This window comes from Aspergillus lentulus (genome assembly GCF_001445615.1).
Source record: "Aspergillus lentulus DNA, contig: Alt08, strain: IFM 54703, whole genome shotgun sequence".
Lineage (NCBI taxonomy): Eukaryota > Fungi > Ascomycota > Eurotiomycetes > Eurotiales > Aspergillaceae > Aspergillus > Aspergillus lentulus.
The window spans coordinates 3,846,959-3,864,299 of NW_028322118.1; the positions used below are offsets into that span (position 1 = coordinate 3,846,959).

The 17,341-nt window shown below is 50.2% G+C and overlaps 5 protein-coding genes across 5 annotated transcripts; 3 read left to right on the forward strand and 2 right to left on the reverse strand.

Annotated features, from left to right (window-relative positions):
- Nucleotides 1–1,449: 1,449 nt before the first annotated feature.
- ALT_4457 (transcription factor domain-containing protein) lies at nt 1,450–4,485 on the forward strand (the record flags this gene model as incomplete). Its single annotated transcript, XM_089599749.1, has 6 exons — nt 1,450–1,575; nt 1,667–1,773; nt 1,853–2,181; nt 2,242–2,914; nt 2,983–3,534; nt 3,597–4,485. 6 exons carry the CDS (start codon nt 1,450–1,452, stop codon nt 4,483–4,485), a joined length of 2,676 nt encoding a protein of 891 aa, XP_089456087.1.
- A 338-nt stretch (nt 4,486–4,823) lies between these two features.
- ALT_4458 (kinetochore-microtubule binding complex subunit SPC105) lies at nt 4,824–9,684 on the reverse strand (the record flags this gene model as incomplete). Its single annotated transcript, XM_089599750.1, has 3 exons — nt 4,824–6,314; nt 6,365–9,364; nt 9,442–9,684. 3 exons carry the CDS (start codon nt 9,682–9,684, stop codon nt 4,824–4,826), a joined length of 4,734 nt encoding a protein of 1,577 aa, XP_089456088.1.
- Nucleotides 9,685–10,102: 418 nt separating this feature from the next.
- On the forward strand, nt 10,103–11,032 carry ALT_4459 (40S ribosomal protein uS17; the record flags this gene model as incomplete). The annotated part of the gene is made up of 4 exons (XM_089599751.1): nt 10,103–10,277; nt 10,325–10,483; nt 10,588–10,826; nt 10,964–11,032. 4 exons carry the CDS (start codon nt 10,103–10,105, stop codon nt 11,030–11,032), a joined length of 642 nt encoding a protein of 213 aa, XP_089456089.1.
- A 599-nt stretch (nt 11,033–11,631) lies between these two features.
- Nucleotides 11,632–13,613, reverse strand: ALT_4460 (uncharacterized protein; the record flags this gene model as incomplete). Its single annotated transcript, XM_089599752.1, has 3 exons — nt 11,632–12,784; nt 12,964–12,992; nt 13,182–13,613. The coding sequence occupies 3 exons, from the start codon at nt 13,611–13,613 to the stop codon at nt 11,632–11,634; spliced, it is 1,614 nt and encodes a 537-aa protein (XP_089456090.1).
- A 1,303-nt stretch (nt 13,614–14,916) lies between these two features.
- On the forward strand, nt 14,917–17,002 carry ALT_4461 (ENTH domain protein; the record flags this gene model as incomplete). The annotated part of the gene is made up of 5 exons (XM_033559859.1): nt 14,917–14,964; nt 15,026–15,263; nt 15,344–15,534; nt 15,593–15,704; nt 15,759–17,002. The coding sequence occupies 5 exons, from the start codon at nt 14,917–14,919 to the stop codon at nt 17,000–17,002; spliced, it is 1,833 nt and encodes a 610-aa protein (XP_033415750.1).
- Nucleotides 17,003–17,341: the final 339 nt, after the last annotated feature.

Sequence of the window (17,341 nt, forward strand, 5' to 3'; positions counted from 1 at the left end):
ACTAGTCGACAGGGGATCCGAAGGAAACCTAGTCGCCAGGTACGTTATCGATGCCCTCAAGGCGAGGATTGTGCCTGTGGATATAAGATGTAAGGTGGCGACTGGACATGCTTTGGCCATGTTTGGTTGTCAAGCCCAGGATATCGCGACCATTACGCAAACAGCGTGAAGAGGTGAAATGGTGGGGTGAGAACTCAGGAGTGATGTCAGGACCCTGCTTATGCTCGCCATGAGGAAGAAGAAAGAAAGTAATCACAAATGACTTGCTTGTGCTGTCGAATGCAACCGCTCCTGTCACCAAATCGTGGGCTGATAGCCTATGGAAGCAGCCAGCACATTATCCGCCCTTTACTGGGCACAAGAGGTGGTAGTAAGAGCAGGTCTATCCACTCTGATAGCCAGTGGTTGGTTGGAGTTCTATTTGCTCGGAGCCACAGGGGCTTGAAACCCATTCAGCATGTTCTAGAGAAAGTAGACTCTATTCTCCATCTGTGAACATAAACTGTGACTCCACATTGAGGATCCGTCCTACGTGGTTTTCGCAAACGTACATCCAAATTGTCAGGGAATCGCTCGGTCATCCGCCCCCTCTTGGACCGAATAGAGCCAGAGTCTTCTATGATGGAATCTCGGACGGTTAATCCCCAAACGTCCCAGTGCTCCTCGTTAGCTTGCAGAAAGGCTTTTCTTGAAGAATCGAAAGCACGACGTCGTCCGTGGGCCGAGCCGAGTTGCGCATGTTCTCTCATTGCTGCCCATCAATGGAAGTTCTGTGGCAAGATGTATTTCTTTTGGACATGAACACATCAGAGACAAGCTTTTAGACCATCTCATCCTTCAAGTCGCCGATCACGCTTGCTAATTCTGACATACATCCATCAGGACTAGTGACCATGGAGTATCAGATAGATGTAACGTAAATTGTAGAAGGTTGGCAGGTGTCGGTGGATCTTGGCAGTCCCAGTCCCCACACATGATCGGGAGCCCGTGATCCCGAATTCCCGATCTTCCGACGGCCAAGGACGGGCCATTACCAACCTTGTCTTCAGATTTTGACCTCACAGATCTTCCACGTCGAGACATTAAATTCTGTCTGATGTTTGTCTTTCGGTTAAAAATTGCTACATCTTGAATAGTAGACTATTCAAAGATATCCCGGGGCTGCTCCATGGTGGGCTGCGTCAAAGAACTGGGGAGCACCAAGTTATCACATCCCAACGGCCCAACCGCTTCAAACTAAACAGCTGACCAGTTGGTTCGGTGCATTTCCTTTTATATATGACTAAACTTTCACCTAACAGCTGAACTTTTTCAGTTTTTAAGAAGGACCTTTCTGCTTAAAACTCCCCCTATTGAGACCTCGCAGCTTCCTGATCAGGCTTCCGGCAGGTCCGGGTCCATATATCCCGCTCATGACAGCAGAAACACACTGCCTGGTTTAACAAAACCATGCAGAATTTATCAATCGCAGCTGAGAGCGGTCTTTCCCTGGAGCCGCTGGACGGTCGTGCAAGTATCCATCAAGCACCAAGATCTAAGGATCATCATAATGTGAATCGAATACGTAACCCTCTGGTAAGAATCGTCTGGATTTCTCGCTCGGTAAAGAAACGGCATTGATCAAAGTTTGTCTGCTCAGGTCTGCGGAGCTTGCTACACGAGCCAGATAAAGTGTGAGCCTGATGCCTCCAACATGTCTTGTAAGCAATGTACGCGTCGTCGCATTCCTTGCGAACTCGCTTCCAGGAAGGAGAAGCAAGAGCGTAGGAAAAGGTAAGCGTGCAGCAGACCAAAGCATTGGCTTTCAGTCTTCCTCTTTCTATGATAAGTGGTACACGGCTGACCGATCTAGACGCTTGTATGTAAAGGCTCTGAAAGAGCGCTTGGATAGGGTGGAGTCGCTGCTCAAAGCCGCCGGCCTCGTGGACGAGGAGAATCTTACATCTCCGGAAACCAGCAGCGATGATGATGTGTCGCTCGGAGACAACGGAATGGAAGTCGAAAGTGACGATGATCTCTCAAGTTCGCTGCCGCATAACTTGAGTGAGCACAAGGTTCGCACGTCCAAGTCAGCCAATCAGCAGTCGAGACTTGAGTCATCTAGCAAACTTTCCGGTACTGGGGATAGCCAGCATGTTTCCATAATTCGATTGGATAACAAGGCTGACTCCTTATACTACGGTATGCCGTTCATCAAGAAACTGAGCCTTTCGCACTTCCTATGATTCTGACCCGTTTCAGGACGTTCTTCCTCATTGTCCATTTTATCCAGAGAAGGGATTGAGTGGATCAAGCACAAGACGGGTGAAGTGAACTTCCTTCGTCTGCTAGTCTCAGACACAAAGCACGATAGTCCATGGGACTATTGGCGGCCCGACGTGTTCCACGATGTCTTTGCCTCGAAGGTCTTCAAACCTCTTCCGCCCCGAGCGGAGGTATTTTCGTTGTTAGGCGATTATTTTCGAACGATTAATCGCCTGTTCCCACTTTACAATGAAGCCTCATTTATGGAAATGGTGGAATGGCAGTATACACAGCAGACGTGCGATGACGCTGCTCGGTGGGCCAGCATCAATGTCATTCTCGCCTTGGCCTATGAATACAGATACACAAAAAGTCTCAAGTCGGAAAAGGACAAAGAAAGAGCATGGCTCTATTATAAGAACGCCATGTCGGTTTTCGCTGAACTGACGCTGCGCCGGACTGATATGCTGAGTGTACAAGCCCTCCTTGGCATGGCGCTTTTCCTTCGCGGTAATTCAGGCACTCAGTCAGCAATGCCTTTAATAACTGCAGCCATCAGGACGTGCCACCGACTGGGTCTCCATCGTGACACTCCGCGGCCTCACCTTGCCCCGGCGGAGCAGGAGCAGAGGAAAAGGGTCTTCTGGATTGCCTTTATTCTAGACCAAAGGTAAGATCAAAGTGATCAGCTTCCTTTTTGTCACGACTGCTCAAATCTGATATACGATGGTAATGCAGTACATGTGTACGAACTGGAAATGCGCCAACTCAACATCCCGATGATTTTGACGTCGAGATCCCTGCTGTTGATCCCGAAAACGATCTCTTGCTAAGCGACAACAAGCCATTTTTCCAGCAACTTTGTCGACTCACCATTATCAAGAGTCAAATATACACGAAGCTCTATTCTGGAAAAGCCTTGCAGAATAAGACCGTAGCTGAAGTCATCAAGATCGTGAAGGAACTTCACGCTGAACTCGGAGAATGGAGGGCGGCGAACACATTTGATGATCAGTTGAAACAGGGAGCGGCAGGCGAAGATTTTCTGCGAGGATTCGCGTCCGCTGGCATGCAGTTCGTCTACTTCAACGCTTTGATCTTGATCCATCGGATGCCTCTAGTCATGGCCTTTATCTACCGACAACGTCTCGCGAATGGAGGTTCTGCATCCGACGATGCCAATTTGATCCTTCGAGAATCGTCCTCATCCATTGCTTTTTGTTCAGAAGCTGCTCGGGATACATTGAGGCTCGTTAATAATCTCCCGTGGGGTGATATAGCATGGATATGGTAAGGCAACGATAGCATCAGGCACATGTTTACCTCCATTTCGATGCTCACTATTCGCACAGGTCCCTTCTATATTACGTGTTTCTGGCCGTTATGACAATATTCGTAAATATTCTGCGAGACTCGCGGTACCCTAACGTCAGGGAGGACATTCAATCGCTTAACATGGCCTCGACGTTCTTCGCCACGCTGATCCCCGGCGACGGACCTTCCAACTACGCCCGGTTCATGACGCAAATGAGCGCAAACTTTGAACGACTAGCCAGATCTGTCGTAGAACGAGATCAAAAGGCAACCAAGCTCAGCCAAAGAGCGATTTGTCGTGCATCAATGACCAGAGCAGAAGGCCACAATCTCGCATCTGAAGAACAACGAAGCCAGCGAAACCAAACGGCAGAAGCGCCAAAATCTTCCCCTTCATCTTCTCCCGTCCACTCGCCCTCAATCATCGATATTCCTCATCTCCCTGGTCTTCCCCGAATCAACTCTTCCGGCTACGTGGTCCCCGATAGCAGCCCTCCGGCGTCGGATGACCTCCAACACTTAAGTCCTTCTCCTCCACTTGAAAATACCTGTCAAAACGGCACAGCATCATCTGAATTATCCGTTTCTCCCCAAGGATTCAATAATCCCACCTATCCCTTTGACGCCTTCTTGCCAATGCCGGCAGCCAACCACATCCCTCAGAGCGATTTCTGGCAAACCCTTCCGGTAACGGACTGGGGACTCCCCAGTTCGAATCAGCTCAGTGACGATCCCTATATGCAAGGCTTCTTTCAAGGAACGGCGCCGTCCTTCACAGCACCCACAACAACAGCGACATCGGGCAATGTGCCTTCGGCTTCCTTTAACATGGGATTCTCTTCTGAAACCCCGGGCCAGTTCGCTAGCGATCAGGGACCGAGTCAGGCCTTCTGGCCTGGGGGAGGGTTCGTAAACCCCTTCTCTTAATATGAGGCTAGGTTGCGCGTCTTCTTAATGCATTAAAGTTGTATACAAGCAACACCACATCTGACGACATATTATGCTGAACATAATCTTGATGAGTGACGCGATGAGCAATAGATACTTCTTTTTAATTAATCTTGGGATCTGGCCTTTGAACATCATATCAAACTTTCCATGTACATATAAGATATCTTCAGAATGGTCACTGAATCAACAAACGCCGACCCTGAAACGAAAGAACTCGGAACGCTTTATGTACAATCACGTTGGTCCTCAAATTCCACACCAGCTAATTAAACGCCGTAAACACCCATACCCCGTCCTTGTCCAGCCATGGCACTTTAGAAAACAGTCCCGGTGAGCATCCGAACGGCTTTACTCCAAACACCATTCCCAAGTTGTACTCCAGTCTTCTCCCCCATTTCCTCACAGAGGATAGTTCGCATCTCCGTCTCAGACATGCCGAGGTCATTGCTAGAGCCGAAACCATACACCTTGCTGGCGATCACATCGGTCTGGAAATCCAATGAGCCGACGTCCCCGGGCTCCTTGCCCTGGACAACGCGGGTTCTCACCGCGAAATCGACATCGATCCGCCGTTTCTCATTGCTCGTGTGCTTCTTTGTGGATTTGGACGCGGGCGTTTTTCTGTCCTCAGCTGTATCGGTTCCGAGAAGAGTGCACCTGGCTCGAAGCGACAGCTTGTCTTCATCCTCGGATAGCCGTAGTTTAGTTACACCGCAGAATTCAAGCATGCGGGCTTCTTCCTCTAGGCTCAGCACGGAGTCCCAGGCGCTTGAGATGAAGCGCAGGAGATGCTTCGGAGCTATCGTGGCTGTCTTGGGCTCTAGGGATTTGAGGTGCTTTTGAAGAGACTTAAGGACTAACAAGGCGATAGGAGATAGCTGTGGCGCTTGAATTGTGGACTTGCCGCCGTCTCTCGGGTGGTATCTCAACTCAAGAGGCAGGCTTGTCTTCTCGTCAATGCTGGGCGGCGGTTGAGCTGCGTTTTCAGTAGCAAAGGTCGCCGGGTGGAAGACGAGTTGAAGCTGCTCCCGATAGGACATGGTCAACACAGGTCCTGCGGGTGAGCCAGAGGTAGCTGATACGATAGACCAGCCTGTCTGAAGCTCAATCTTCCGAACGGATTCTATCAAGTTTGTGAGCAATCGTCGGGCATACATAATGTTGAATGAGCGAGTAGCCTTACCCTTCAATTCACTGATTTCCTTAGCGCTCCAGCCATGGCACTCCTCTTTTACCCTTTCAGCTTCCTGGATCTGCGCCAAGAACTCAGCTTTGAGTTCCGCTCCCGACTCAAGACTGTTAGTCTTCTCTTGCACCTGGCCTTGAAGCTCCTGCAGCTGCTTCTTCTTCAACTCGATCTCATCCTCTAAGCTGGAGAGCTTCTCCCGCGCATTTCGCAGTTCATCCTGGTCACAACTCTCCATCTCGTCCGTAAGTTGCTGTAAGTTCGCAGCCTCCTCTTGCAGCGCAGATTGTTTCTCGACGAGAGAAGGTACTACGCCATCGAGCAAGGTCTCATATTTCGTTAAGAGATCTCCATCCGTCTTCATCTCATCGACATGCCGGTAGAGGCCTTCTTTCAGACCTTCAAGAAGCTTCATACGCCATTCGTACCATGTGGCTTTGCTCAGTAATCTAGCATGGGTCTTCACATTCCGGAACTGGTTGTCCATCAACAGCCGGATGTCTGGCGGAGCAGTGGCATATTCTCGGAAAAGTGGCGGGTTCTCAGCGTATGTCTCGGCTTCAATGGATCGAATCACCTGTCGGCCTTCAGAGATGTAGGATTTCAACTCGCGGCAGGACTAAGAGGAGTCAGTATACATTTAGGTCGAAGGGAAAGCAGACAGCTTACGTGCTGATACAACTCAAGCATGGGCACAGTACAGAAACCGGCAGCGACACAATCTTCAAAACTGGCTGTGGCAGCCTTGGACTCGGCAGAGAGCCTAGCCGCTCTCTTACTCGCACTCCCAGGGGCTGTAGTATGCCTTCGTTTGGTTGTAGTCAGCTCCATAAAATGGATGTTAGTCATATTCAAGAAATCTTGTAGCTGAATAGGTTCAAACTCGGGCTCGCTATCACGCGGAGCGACATTTCCCTCTTCAACTGATGTTGACTCTGTACTGGAGTTGAAAGACTCTGATACGTCTTTTGCCGGGGTAAGCGACAAGGAGCTGGTCTTCGGCTCCTGACTTGGAGTCGTGCTACCTTCAGTGGGTGGTGCAATAACAGATTTACGAGTGGGTGAGCGCTTCAAATGTCCGACCGTTTCGTCCTTTGTCGGCGGTGCTGGAAGTTTAATGCTCTTCACTGGGCTAGCGTTGCGACCCTTCAAGCGCTTAGGAGTATTATCGGCGCCCTCTTCGTCATCCTGATCTAGCTCTACGGGTCGCTTGCCCAATAATCCTCGGGCAGCACCCACGTGTAAGCTCTTGCGGCCGCGAAGCTTGTTCTTCTTTGGTGTGAGGCTCGAAATCATATCCTTTAAATTCGCCGTAGGATCCAACTGCAGCGGGGGAATATGACCGTCCTCCCGCTTCTCCTCTTCTTCACGCTCCATGTCGACTTCTTCTTGGAGTTTCACAGGGTCCTCAAAGCGCACACCCGATTTGGACTGCTCCTGAGGAACGAAGCGTGGAGCCTCCTCTCCGATTGACCGTCTTTCATCAAGCATAGCAGCCACACGAGGCGAGCCTAGGCCTTCTTTGTCGATCCCCAGACCGGATGAACGCCGTTTCTCGTGAGGGCGTAATACAAAAAGGGGAACGGCTTCACCGGTCACCGCAGTAGATCCAAAGAGACTTTTGCGGCCAGGGGATTTATCCTTGCTGGCAGAACGGCGGGTCTCAGACTGAAAAAGCTTCCTCGGCGATGCACTTCGGTTATTTGTCGTGCTCAAAGGAGTCTTGCTGGGCGTCATGGATTGACTGGCTTGGGGTGTTGAGTCCTTTGGCGAAGTCAATGTGTTCTTCACTGGTGATTGGTGTGGTGAGTGTGCCGAAGGCGTGTTCGACATTCGACGGCTCAGGCTTTGCCTGGTTGATCGAGGTCTGACACTGGCTAAGCTGGGGCTTCCACTTTCGGAGGCGACAGCAGCCAAGTGGAAAGAAACTGGAGATTTTGAAGGGGACTGGCGAACATTCTCCTGGAAGGGAGAACTTCCCGCTTGTTCACTCTCCGACTCTGAATTCGCGTCTCCCCTTTCCTGGTTTTCGTCGACAGTTGTTGGCAAAATTCGTCCCATGGCGGTTGTGAGCTCCATTCCAGCCGTTTGGTCTTCGTCCTGCCCATCTCGAGTCCCGGTTGCTGAAAGAATGCCACCAACTGCCCCTGTCATCTCCATGTCTGCATCGTCTTCCATGCTGCCACCATCATCCTCATCGTTCCACCCAGTGGTATTTGCTTCCTCAGCATGTTGAGACTGAAATGGTTTGTTGAGCACACCTCCTACAACGGAGGTGAATTCCATTGTCATCTCCTCGTCGCTAGCATTACTTTCGCCGCCTGCGGATCTGGTGGGAGATGCAGATTGTTTAATGCCGCCAATCACATTTGTGAATTCCATTGTTTGCTCATCATAGTTTGTCTCTTCGCTCGTTGACTTGCGCCGGACGGTGCTCTGGCGACGACTTGGCTGGATGATACGCCCAATTGCATTCGTTACCTCCATGCTGAGGTCTTCGTCCGCGATATCGGCGGAACCATCGGGACCAGTCGATGACTGGATTGAGCTGTGCGATGGATTGATATTCTCTTGGTCATGCAAAGCGCTGATATCCTCCCATTCAAAACTTTGCCTTTGGCCCTTTTTGATCCAAGGCTGGAAAGCGCCAGTGATTTCTTGGTCAGCGATTTCCATTGACATCTCCCCATCCTCATCGTAGTCAATGCCTCTCGTTCCAGCTTCTCTAGCTGCTTGGCGTAGGGCCTCGTTCAGGCGGGCGCTGGAACTGGTACTGGAGCCCGACCGATCTGAACGGACACTCGCAGCTGAATGAACAGACATGTTGTCCATACTCATCGCGGTACTCTCCCCATCAAATCCAGAGCCTGAGGAACTGTCATCATCGTCGTCATCGTCATCTTCCCTTACAACGTCTTGAAGGCCAGTATCCTCCAAGCCGTCTGCAGAGCCTCCGCTGAATGGACTGGACGACAGATCTTGCGAGATTGCAGGTTCATCGTACGCTGTGGTTGAACGGTTCCTGAGCTCTTGCAGGTCCGGATACTCCACCGGAGAAAACGCAATGTCTGATTCCGCTACAGTGTCAGGTGTGGACGGGGGTTCTCTCTGATTTGATGCTTGTGTCGGCGCTTGGTTCTCAGCGAGGGACGAAGCACGACGGGTGGAGTTAGAAGCAGATGAGGAAGTCGAATCATCGGGGATTTCGACGACGTTCCACGTGTGTAGTGTCGCCTCCGGAGCGAAAGAAACGCGGCGGTTCGCTTTGCGCAGACAAGTGTTAGCCAACGGTAGGTTTCCTGGGAAAGACATTGACCAACCCATCGATTTCCGGCGCGCTTCTCTTTTTTCCAGTATAATCTGACGCTCACGCTCTCTCCTCTCCTTCTCCTCCTGTTCCCTCGCGGCGGCGATCGCAGAGGACGCATTGAAGCTATCGAAGGGATTGGCTGGATCTTCTGGGCCCGACGCTGACGGTTGCGCGGGATTATCAACGTCTACCAATAGATCTTCTTCCCCTTGATCTTTACTACCGCCATGGACACCGTCCTGTTGTGCGCCGCGCGCTGGAGTTTGTTTGCGCGTTTCTTCGAAAGACGGAATGTTTCGAACGGGAGAGACAGGAATTGTCGGTTTGAGAATAGATTTGAGCGGAAAAGCCATGGTAGACTAAAAGATACTTCAGTCAATATCATGCCTTACAAAAGAAACAATTTTGAGCGGCCTTTTGAGCGGCCAGGAAGTACCTTGCGCCGATTGCCATTTGAATCCTGAAGCGCATCCAAACCACCAGGTCCTAAGCTCTTACTGCGGGATTTTTTATCTTTTCCCGCACGTTTCGCAAAGCCATCATGACTTTGAGCCGCACCTATATCTGTTGTGACATTCTCTTTATCTAACCCAGACGTCAATCTCGAACGAGGCACATGGGCGATGGAACGGCGAGATCGCGGACGACCCGACCCCGCGGAGTCACCTCTGGACGCCATGAGGGCAGGTGAAGAAGAACATAGACAAGAAAATGTCTAGGCGATGTCCAAGATTGCTGATCAGAGATGGGTTTCTACCTCAATTTATGTGAATTGCGATCGTTCTCAACGGAAAAGTAGCATCATCAATCCGACCCCGTCAACAAACTACGACATACATCAACAAGCGCGTCTCCTGGCCGCCGCTCATGTGATCACCCCGATGTAAACAAACCAAAAAAGCCCTAGCCGAAGCGCGCCATTCCATATTTAGACTAGTGCCCTCATCGCACACTCACACCACGGAATATCGAACCATCGTCGAATAAATCTTCCTCAACATCGACGTCGACCACCGCCCCGACCCGACACCCCCCTTCGCGACGAATTTTATATCCAGCTCGACTTCGCTTCCTCGTCGACCTGAATTCTCGCAAAAATGGCTACCGAGTTGACCGTCCAGTCGGAACGTGCGTTCCAGAAGCAGCCTCACATCTTCCTCAACTCCAAGACCAAGGCGAAGAGCAAGAAGGTCGGCCAGACCCGGAGATGGTACAAGGATGTCGGTCTGGGATTCCGTACTCCCAAGACTGCCATTGAGGGCAGCTACATCGGTATGAGCGACCTACTCTGAGATTTTGCCGGCGACATCGGATTTTAGACTCGGAGACAGAGGCTACGATTACATGGGTTTTGGGGATGAGGAAACCGTACGGGATTCCAAAAGGCAATCATAAGAATTATGGCGCAGAAAATCTGGAAAGAGGAGGCATCAGAAAGGGACGATTGCGCGACTGGTTTCGTACCGAAATCCAGTGCCGTGGCCTTTATCGCGGAGTCTCGAATTCCTCATCTCCCAAACCCGGGATCAAATCCTGTTGGCTAGGCGTCGAGGAATATATTCAGATCGCTAATTCGAAACAGACAAGAAGTGCCCCTTCACCGGTATGGTCTCCATCCGTGGTCGTATCCTGACCGGCCGTGTCGTCTCTACCAAGATGCACCGTACCATCATCATCCGCCGTGAATACCTCCACTACGTCCCCAAGTACAACCGTTACGAGAAGAGACACAAGAACCTTGCCGCTCACGTCTCTCCCGCTTTCCGTGTTGAGGAGGGTGACTGGGTCACCGTCGGCCAGTGCCGTCCTCTGAGCAAGACTGTATGTGGAATCCTCCAAGCAACGACTCCGCACGATATTCTCCGGCAGCGGTTGATGCTGAATGGAAATTATCATGTTCATGGAGCGGTCGTCAATCCAACCTCAGAATCCATCATGGCTAACTTTTAATCTAATAGGTCCGCTTCAACGTCCTGCGTGTCCTGCCCCGTACCGGCAAGGCCGTCAAGTCGTTCAACAAGTTCTAAACGTCGATAATGGATGAAGGGGGTGTTCACACGGAAAATAAAACCTAGGGCAGCGGCGTGACTGGATATAAGCGAAATGATCTGGCGGGTTGGGATTGTTTTAACGATTCTATGTCCCAGGTACCCTCCTGCAGGAAATATCCAATACAAAAAAATTTGATCCTCCTGTGTTACATACAATATCTACAGCAGACCACGGAATAAGGGATTATCACGCATGGCGGCTTTGGGAATGGAATTTTCTTGTCATGACTTAGAATCTGATCTATTCTGTGCTCGTATCTAACGGCGAAAGGGGCGTAGATGATACATTGGCTTTGTGTCCTTCACTCTGCTCCTTTGAAAACGGCCTTCTGGTTCATCTAACAGACCTCATCTCGAGCACAGATATCGCAGTGGTATCACGAAGACAGTATAAGTGCGCAACGACACCCACTGGCTAACACTGTAAAATAATGATCGAACCTTCAGCGAAAAGGGTACACCTGCCGATGAAGGCCTATCAGACGAGACATAGAAATTATCCCCTCCTCTAAAAGGTCATTTGACACGCATTTGCTTGCAAAGTAGGGTCCATCCTGAGAGGCCTTGGCGAAGTCTCACTTTAGGAAACGCCTAATCCTTTCGCGATCTGAAGCGAATTGATCCGTGGGTGGATGCTCAGCTGTACACAGATCAGAGATATCCTCCCCCATGATCATATCCCCAAGCTCTTCAATTTCTTCTTCGAAGTCATCCAAGACAATCACGCTGGATTGCGGAGAGAAAGACTCAGCTTCTGTAGGACTTGATTGCTGAGATTCTTGAGCCAGAGACCAGTTACCAGTGGCGGGGTTGTAAAGCTCAATTCGAGTGACGGGCCGAGTCTCCGGGGGCGTGATAGATGAAAGCGAGTGGGCCAGCCGAACTGGACATGGCGTGTCAAAGATGGACCGGACGTCGTCATCATCATCTTCGTCTTCGTCTTCGTCTTCGCCTTCGTCGTCTTCTTCTATCTCTTCGAATCTCTCTTCCTTTTCTTCATGCACAACGGTGTCATGCTGAACAAGATAATCTGTTCCAATTCCCCTGGCCAGAGCTCTTCCAGCTGGCGTTACATCCAGGTTGTATAGGTATGAAATGGAGGATGTTTGACGTAACCGGGTGAAAAACCCAACTTCAAGCCCTTGGCGAAATTCCTGCCAGTCTCCCTGCTTCCGTAGTTGCCATGACCTGAGGATGCCCTCGCCGACCATCTGAGAATATGCCTGGGGCACGTTGATCAGTTGGAGTAATTTACCCAAGCTGACACCAGAAGCATGATCCAAATTCATACTGTCGGTCTCCTTCGAAAGAACTGTCCGTAGCTTTCCCCGAACACGTTTATAGGAGGCGATTTTGTCAAGTTGCAGGATTCTGCCGATATCTTCATTCTCTTGCGCAATCTGGATGATTGTAGTGATCTTGAATGAGCAAATTATCGCAGGCGTTTGGATCTCTCCCCATATAAGATACTCTCCTACGCCACTGTAGCCCGGGATTCGGATCTTGTTCTGCTGTACAAGGGATTTGGCGAAGTACACCGGGCCTGTAAGCTTCCTTGTATCGATGATGGAGACCCTAGCCCCTTCCTTCCCCCATATTGCTCGGTGGATCGGGGCTAGAATTGACTGAAATGTCGAAATGAAGGGGCTTGGATGGCTTGCGATGCTGACATGATTCAGGACATAACCGTTGAATTTTTCCGGGGCAATGTGTTCAGGAAGGAAGGGGCTGACCTCAGAGTCAGCAAATAACCCAGCGATATATCGCTTTGGAGTATTGATGCCCTGTGAATCTGCGTTCGACCATCTATACAGAAGCGGCGGTAGGTAATCACTTCGTGGAGATGTCAAAGATGTCTGTTGCCCACATTAGCTACCATTACTTGCATATGCTTCTCGCCCGCATACATTAGGTTCAGCTGCGTCGTCTTCTTGGTCTAAGCACCACCAGCAGACCTTTCCACCATGTGTGGTCAGGGGCTGTGCTGATGATTGCAAGACGTTTACACTGGGATTATGGCATCCTGACGAGGTATTTTGGTGATGAACAAAAGTAGCTGAGTGGGGTGTAGAGTTCTCCTGTCCATGTAAGTAAACTTCCCTCGAACATTCATCATCTAACTTACAGCACTTGAGGTTAGAGCAGCTGGGTCGGAAGCAGTGGTCCTGCCAGATTTAGCGGTCCTTGCGCGGTACCCTGAGGTGTCTATGTCATCGATTTCCTTCTCAACGAGCGAAACTCCAAGTGATCGAGCAACATCGATGATCATGTCTTTGACTGGTAGCAAATCGCCGTGGTTGAGAGGAGCCTTATGGACACGGCCCCAAATAGGATCCCCTAGTCGCCTCATGTCCCCCCATTGACTGTCCAATGTTGAGCTAGAAGTTCTCCCATCAGTGAAGCCACTGTTCTCTAAGTCCCTTCTGTATTTAGCATTGAAGATTTCCTTGAACGCAGTACTGTCCCTCTCAAAAAATTTGTGGAGACAGCATAGGAATATTCTTTTGTCATCATTCCACGGCACTCGGGGAACTCTGATCGAGAAGTCGAGCTGCATTTTGAAGGCTGACTTTCAGGTGTCCACTGGGATCTTTAGGAGGAACGCACAGTAGAGGTATAGTGAGATAATGGAGGCCACGTAGGTGGAATATTGTGTAAGATGGTGAGAGAGTAGTCGAGTGTAAGACAGTAGGAACCAACACAATGAAGGTATTCCGCAAAGATGACTCGAGAGTGAGATGGTGAAGAGAGAGGACCAACACAAGGCAGAGGCTAGACTGACGGCCGTAGTGAGGTTTGTAGTAAAGAGTACTTGGTAGTCACAGAGAATTTGTAAAGAGACTGGGACAGCCGTCTGAGATGGCACAACGCCATTTGACAGAGAGGTGGCTTCAATTGATGGTCATGAGGTGATCAAAGATTCCATATCCGTGAGAGGCAGATCAGAAGAGGCTAATGCATTTACTCTAAACCAAGAAGTGTTGAGCTTCAGTCGAGGTACGGGACAAATGCTGGAGGAGAGGTCTCGCCTCCCTTGCCCACTGCCATTTCCTATGTTTAAGTAACGCCTCACTCTAAAAGAAGGAAGTGAATGAACAGTGACTTGCTCAATTGTGATCAAGGCACTAAGACACGAGCATCAACGGTTGCATGGTTTCTGTCAGTGTCATGAGAATATATTCACTGATGAAGATATTTATATTGCAGAACTGTACCTCTCCGTACATCGCGAAACTATATTTGTTGGAAACTTTTAAGTTGATCAAGTGAATTTAGATGTCCATAAAGTGCGTTCATTGCCAGAGTGAAATAATGATTGAGAGCGAGCTCAAGCTTTAACTATTGATTGGTATACTGGTGGTTATCAAACTGCGTCACAGACATTGACCTGATACTCGTGCCAGCGCTAGTCATGTTGGAGTAGCCGGAAAATCATCATCTAAGCCAGGAGCTCCACCGCGACTCATTCCGTCTACCAACCACCACCGAGCCAACGAGCTCAAGCTCTTGCAGTAATCAACCACCAGCACCATCAATCCGTGCAATTTAATACCCTCTAGTTTTTATCATTCCGCCATTTCAACCTCGATTGAAGGCCTTGGGACTAGTGGCCTCTTATCTCTGTTCCTGACTACTCCGTGAGAACCAGTGGCTCCGCAGCATGGCTTCTTGAACCATCATGATCAAAATTGGTGCTCATGTACACATGTCGATCTAGACCCCGTTCAGATACAACAGGCAATACCTCTTCGCTCCGCAGGCACGGTTCTGAAGTCCCAGCAAGTCCCGCTATTGGGGCCATCGCGACGGTCCCCTGATTCTTATTACTACCCAAGTTCGGCACCTAACCATTGCTGACAATGTCTCAAAATTTTGAGAAATCCGTGAAGGGAGCTACCAAGGTCAAGGTTAGTCAATTTATTGCCAATACTATCTTGGATGGTCACTGATACGTTTCTCGATGGACAGCTTGCGGCTCCTAAATCAAAATACATCGAACACATTCTGGTTGCGACCCATACGGGCGAGGCTGGTGTTGCAGAGATATTCCGGACACTGCAACTTCGACTGCGCGATTCAACATGGACTATTGTGTTCAAGGCGCTAATTGTCGTCCATCTTATGATACGAGAGGGGCAATTGGATGCCACTTTACAATACATGGCGGAGAACCCAACCAAGTTAGCAATCAGCGGATACTCGGAAGGTTAGTGTGCAAGCTGGGTTTGAATGAATGGAGGCATCTGACGAACGTGCGTGTCCAATGCTGATGGCTCCTGCCTGTAGTACAATCACAAGGGCATAACATCCGAAGATATGCCGATTACCTTATGGCGCGCGCAAAAGCGTTCGAAGCTACAAAGACAGACTACGTTCGGAGCGGACAAGGACGGATGAAGCGATTGACAGTCGAAAAGGGTCTCCTGAGAGAAACAGAGATTGTTCAGAAGCAGATCAAAGCTTTGTTACGCTGCGACGTGGGTGAACACCTTACTGTGACCGGTGCTACACCTGTGACTGACAGTTCGCCATCAGCTTCTGACAGATGAAGTGGAGAATGAAATCACGCTCACGGCCTTCCGGTTGCTTACATTGGATCTCCTGACTCTATACTCGGTCATGAATGAAGGTACAATAAATGTCCTAGGTAGGTTCCTTTTCCCGACATTTTTGTGACTGTATTGACGTGATTGGCCATTAGAGCATTATTTTGAGATGTCGAGACCGGATAGCGAGCGCGCTCTAGAGATCTACAAAACCTTCACCGCGCAAACGGAGGAGGTTGTAAAGTTCCTAGGTGTCGCTAGGCACTTTCAATCCGCAACCAGGTTGGAAATACCCAAACTGAAACACGCTTCAACGGATTTGACGCGCCTTCTTGAAGATGATCTCAATGATCCGGATTTCAACCTTCGCCGAAGGGAGTACCTGGCTCGGAAAGGCGCAAAGGATGGTGGAGCAAACACTGCGTTGAAGTCCAGTATTACTGGGGTCCCTCAGAATACCAGTAATATAGGTTCCGCCCCGAGCCGCCCACAAACAGAACCGAACCCGCAGAAGAAAACAAATCCTGCGGACTTGATTGACTTCTTTGAACCTATCGAGCCCAATCCGCAGCCTACAGCTCAACCAACAACTTTCCAGCAACCGTACCAAGCACAGCAGCAACAGCAAACCATGCCGTTCCAGCCAACGGGCCTACAGCCGCAGCAGACAGGGTTCTATACCCAGCAGACGGGTTTCCAGCAACAGCCTCAAGGCGTCCCTTTTGGTCAGCCAACCGGCTTTGGAGAACCCTTTCCTCAGCAGAATAATAACCAATTTGGACAAGCGCAAGCCCCGCAACCACTCCAGTCTACCCCAACCGGGGCTGGATTCGGCGGCTACTCAGCACAGCCGCAGACATACGGATTCCAAACCCATCTTAGCCCCATACCGCAAAGCGGTGTCGCGTCATTTTCTCAGCAGCAACCACCCGCACTGGGTATTCAGCAGCAACCGCAACAACAATCAACCAATCCCTTCAGGCAGTCAATGTTGATGAGCACACCAACAGGGACTGCTGTGCCGGCGTCTCCGTTGAGCCGCCAAAACACGAACCCTTTTGCCAGACGCCTATCGACGGTGAATCCACATTCCACTTCAGGTCCTACTGAGGCGACTCCTCAGAGTCCAGCGCAGCAACCACTTCAGCCTCACCGAACGGGAACGAATCCCTTTGCTCGGAGCTCCTCTGTTCCTCCCCAGCAGAGTCAAGGGCTGCAGCCTCCAGCCGCAGCACCCTTACGACCGAACCCAACCGGAAGCACGAATCCCTTCCGACAGAGTGCCTTTGTGAACCAACCAACCGGCCAGGGCTGGCATGTCGGTGGTCAACAGGGTACCATGGGGGGACTCGAACAGTTGGAAACAATGCCAGTCTTTCCACGGCCCGGGATGGCCTAGCAATAGCAGGTTGTCCACATACATACTCACCGGAAGTGAAGTCTAGATGGCTGACCGGGACATAGCGTATCTTATCATTTGTTTCTGTGTCTTTATGCGTCCGTGTTTCTGCTGATTACCATATACCTGTATTTCTTGTCCGTTCGTGCATCAAGGCTTCTGGTGTTTGTATCATTGAGCGAGTCCGCAGCGCGGGCGCATTTTCTCGTTAAGACACGCAGCGCATAGCAGATAATTGAGGAGGATATATATGTTATGTTGGTACGGTAAAGGTTAGAGTATGCGGTTTGTGAAAGCCCCGATATGTATTTGGTTTGGTATTGCCCCCAGTATATTGGG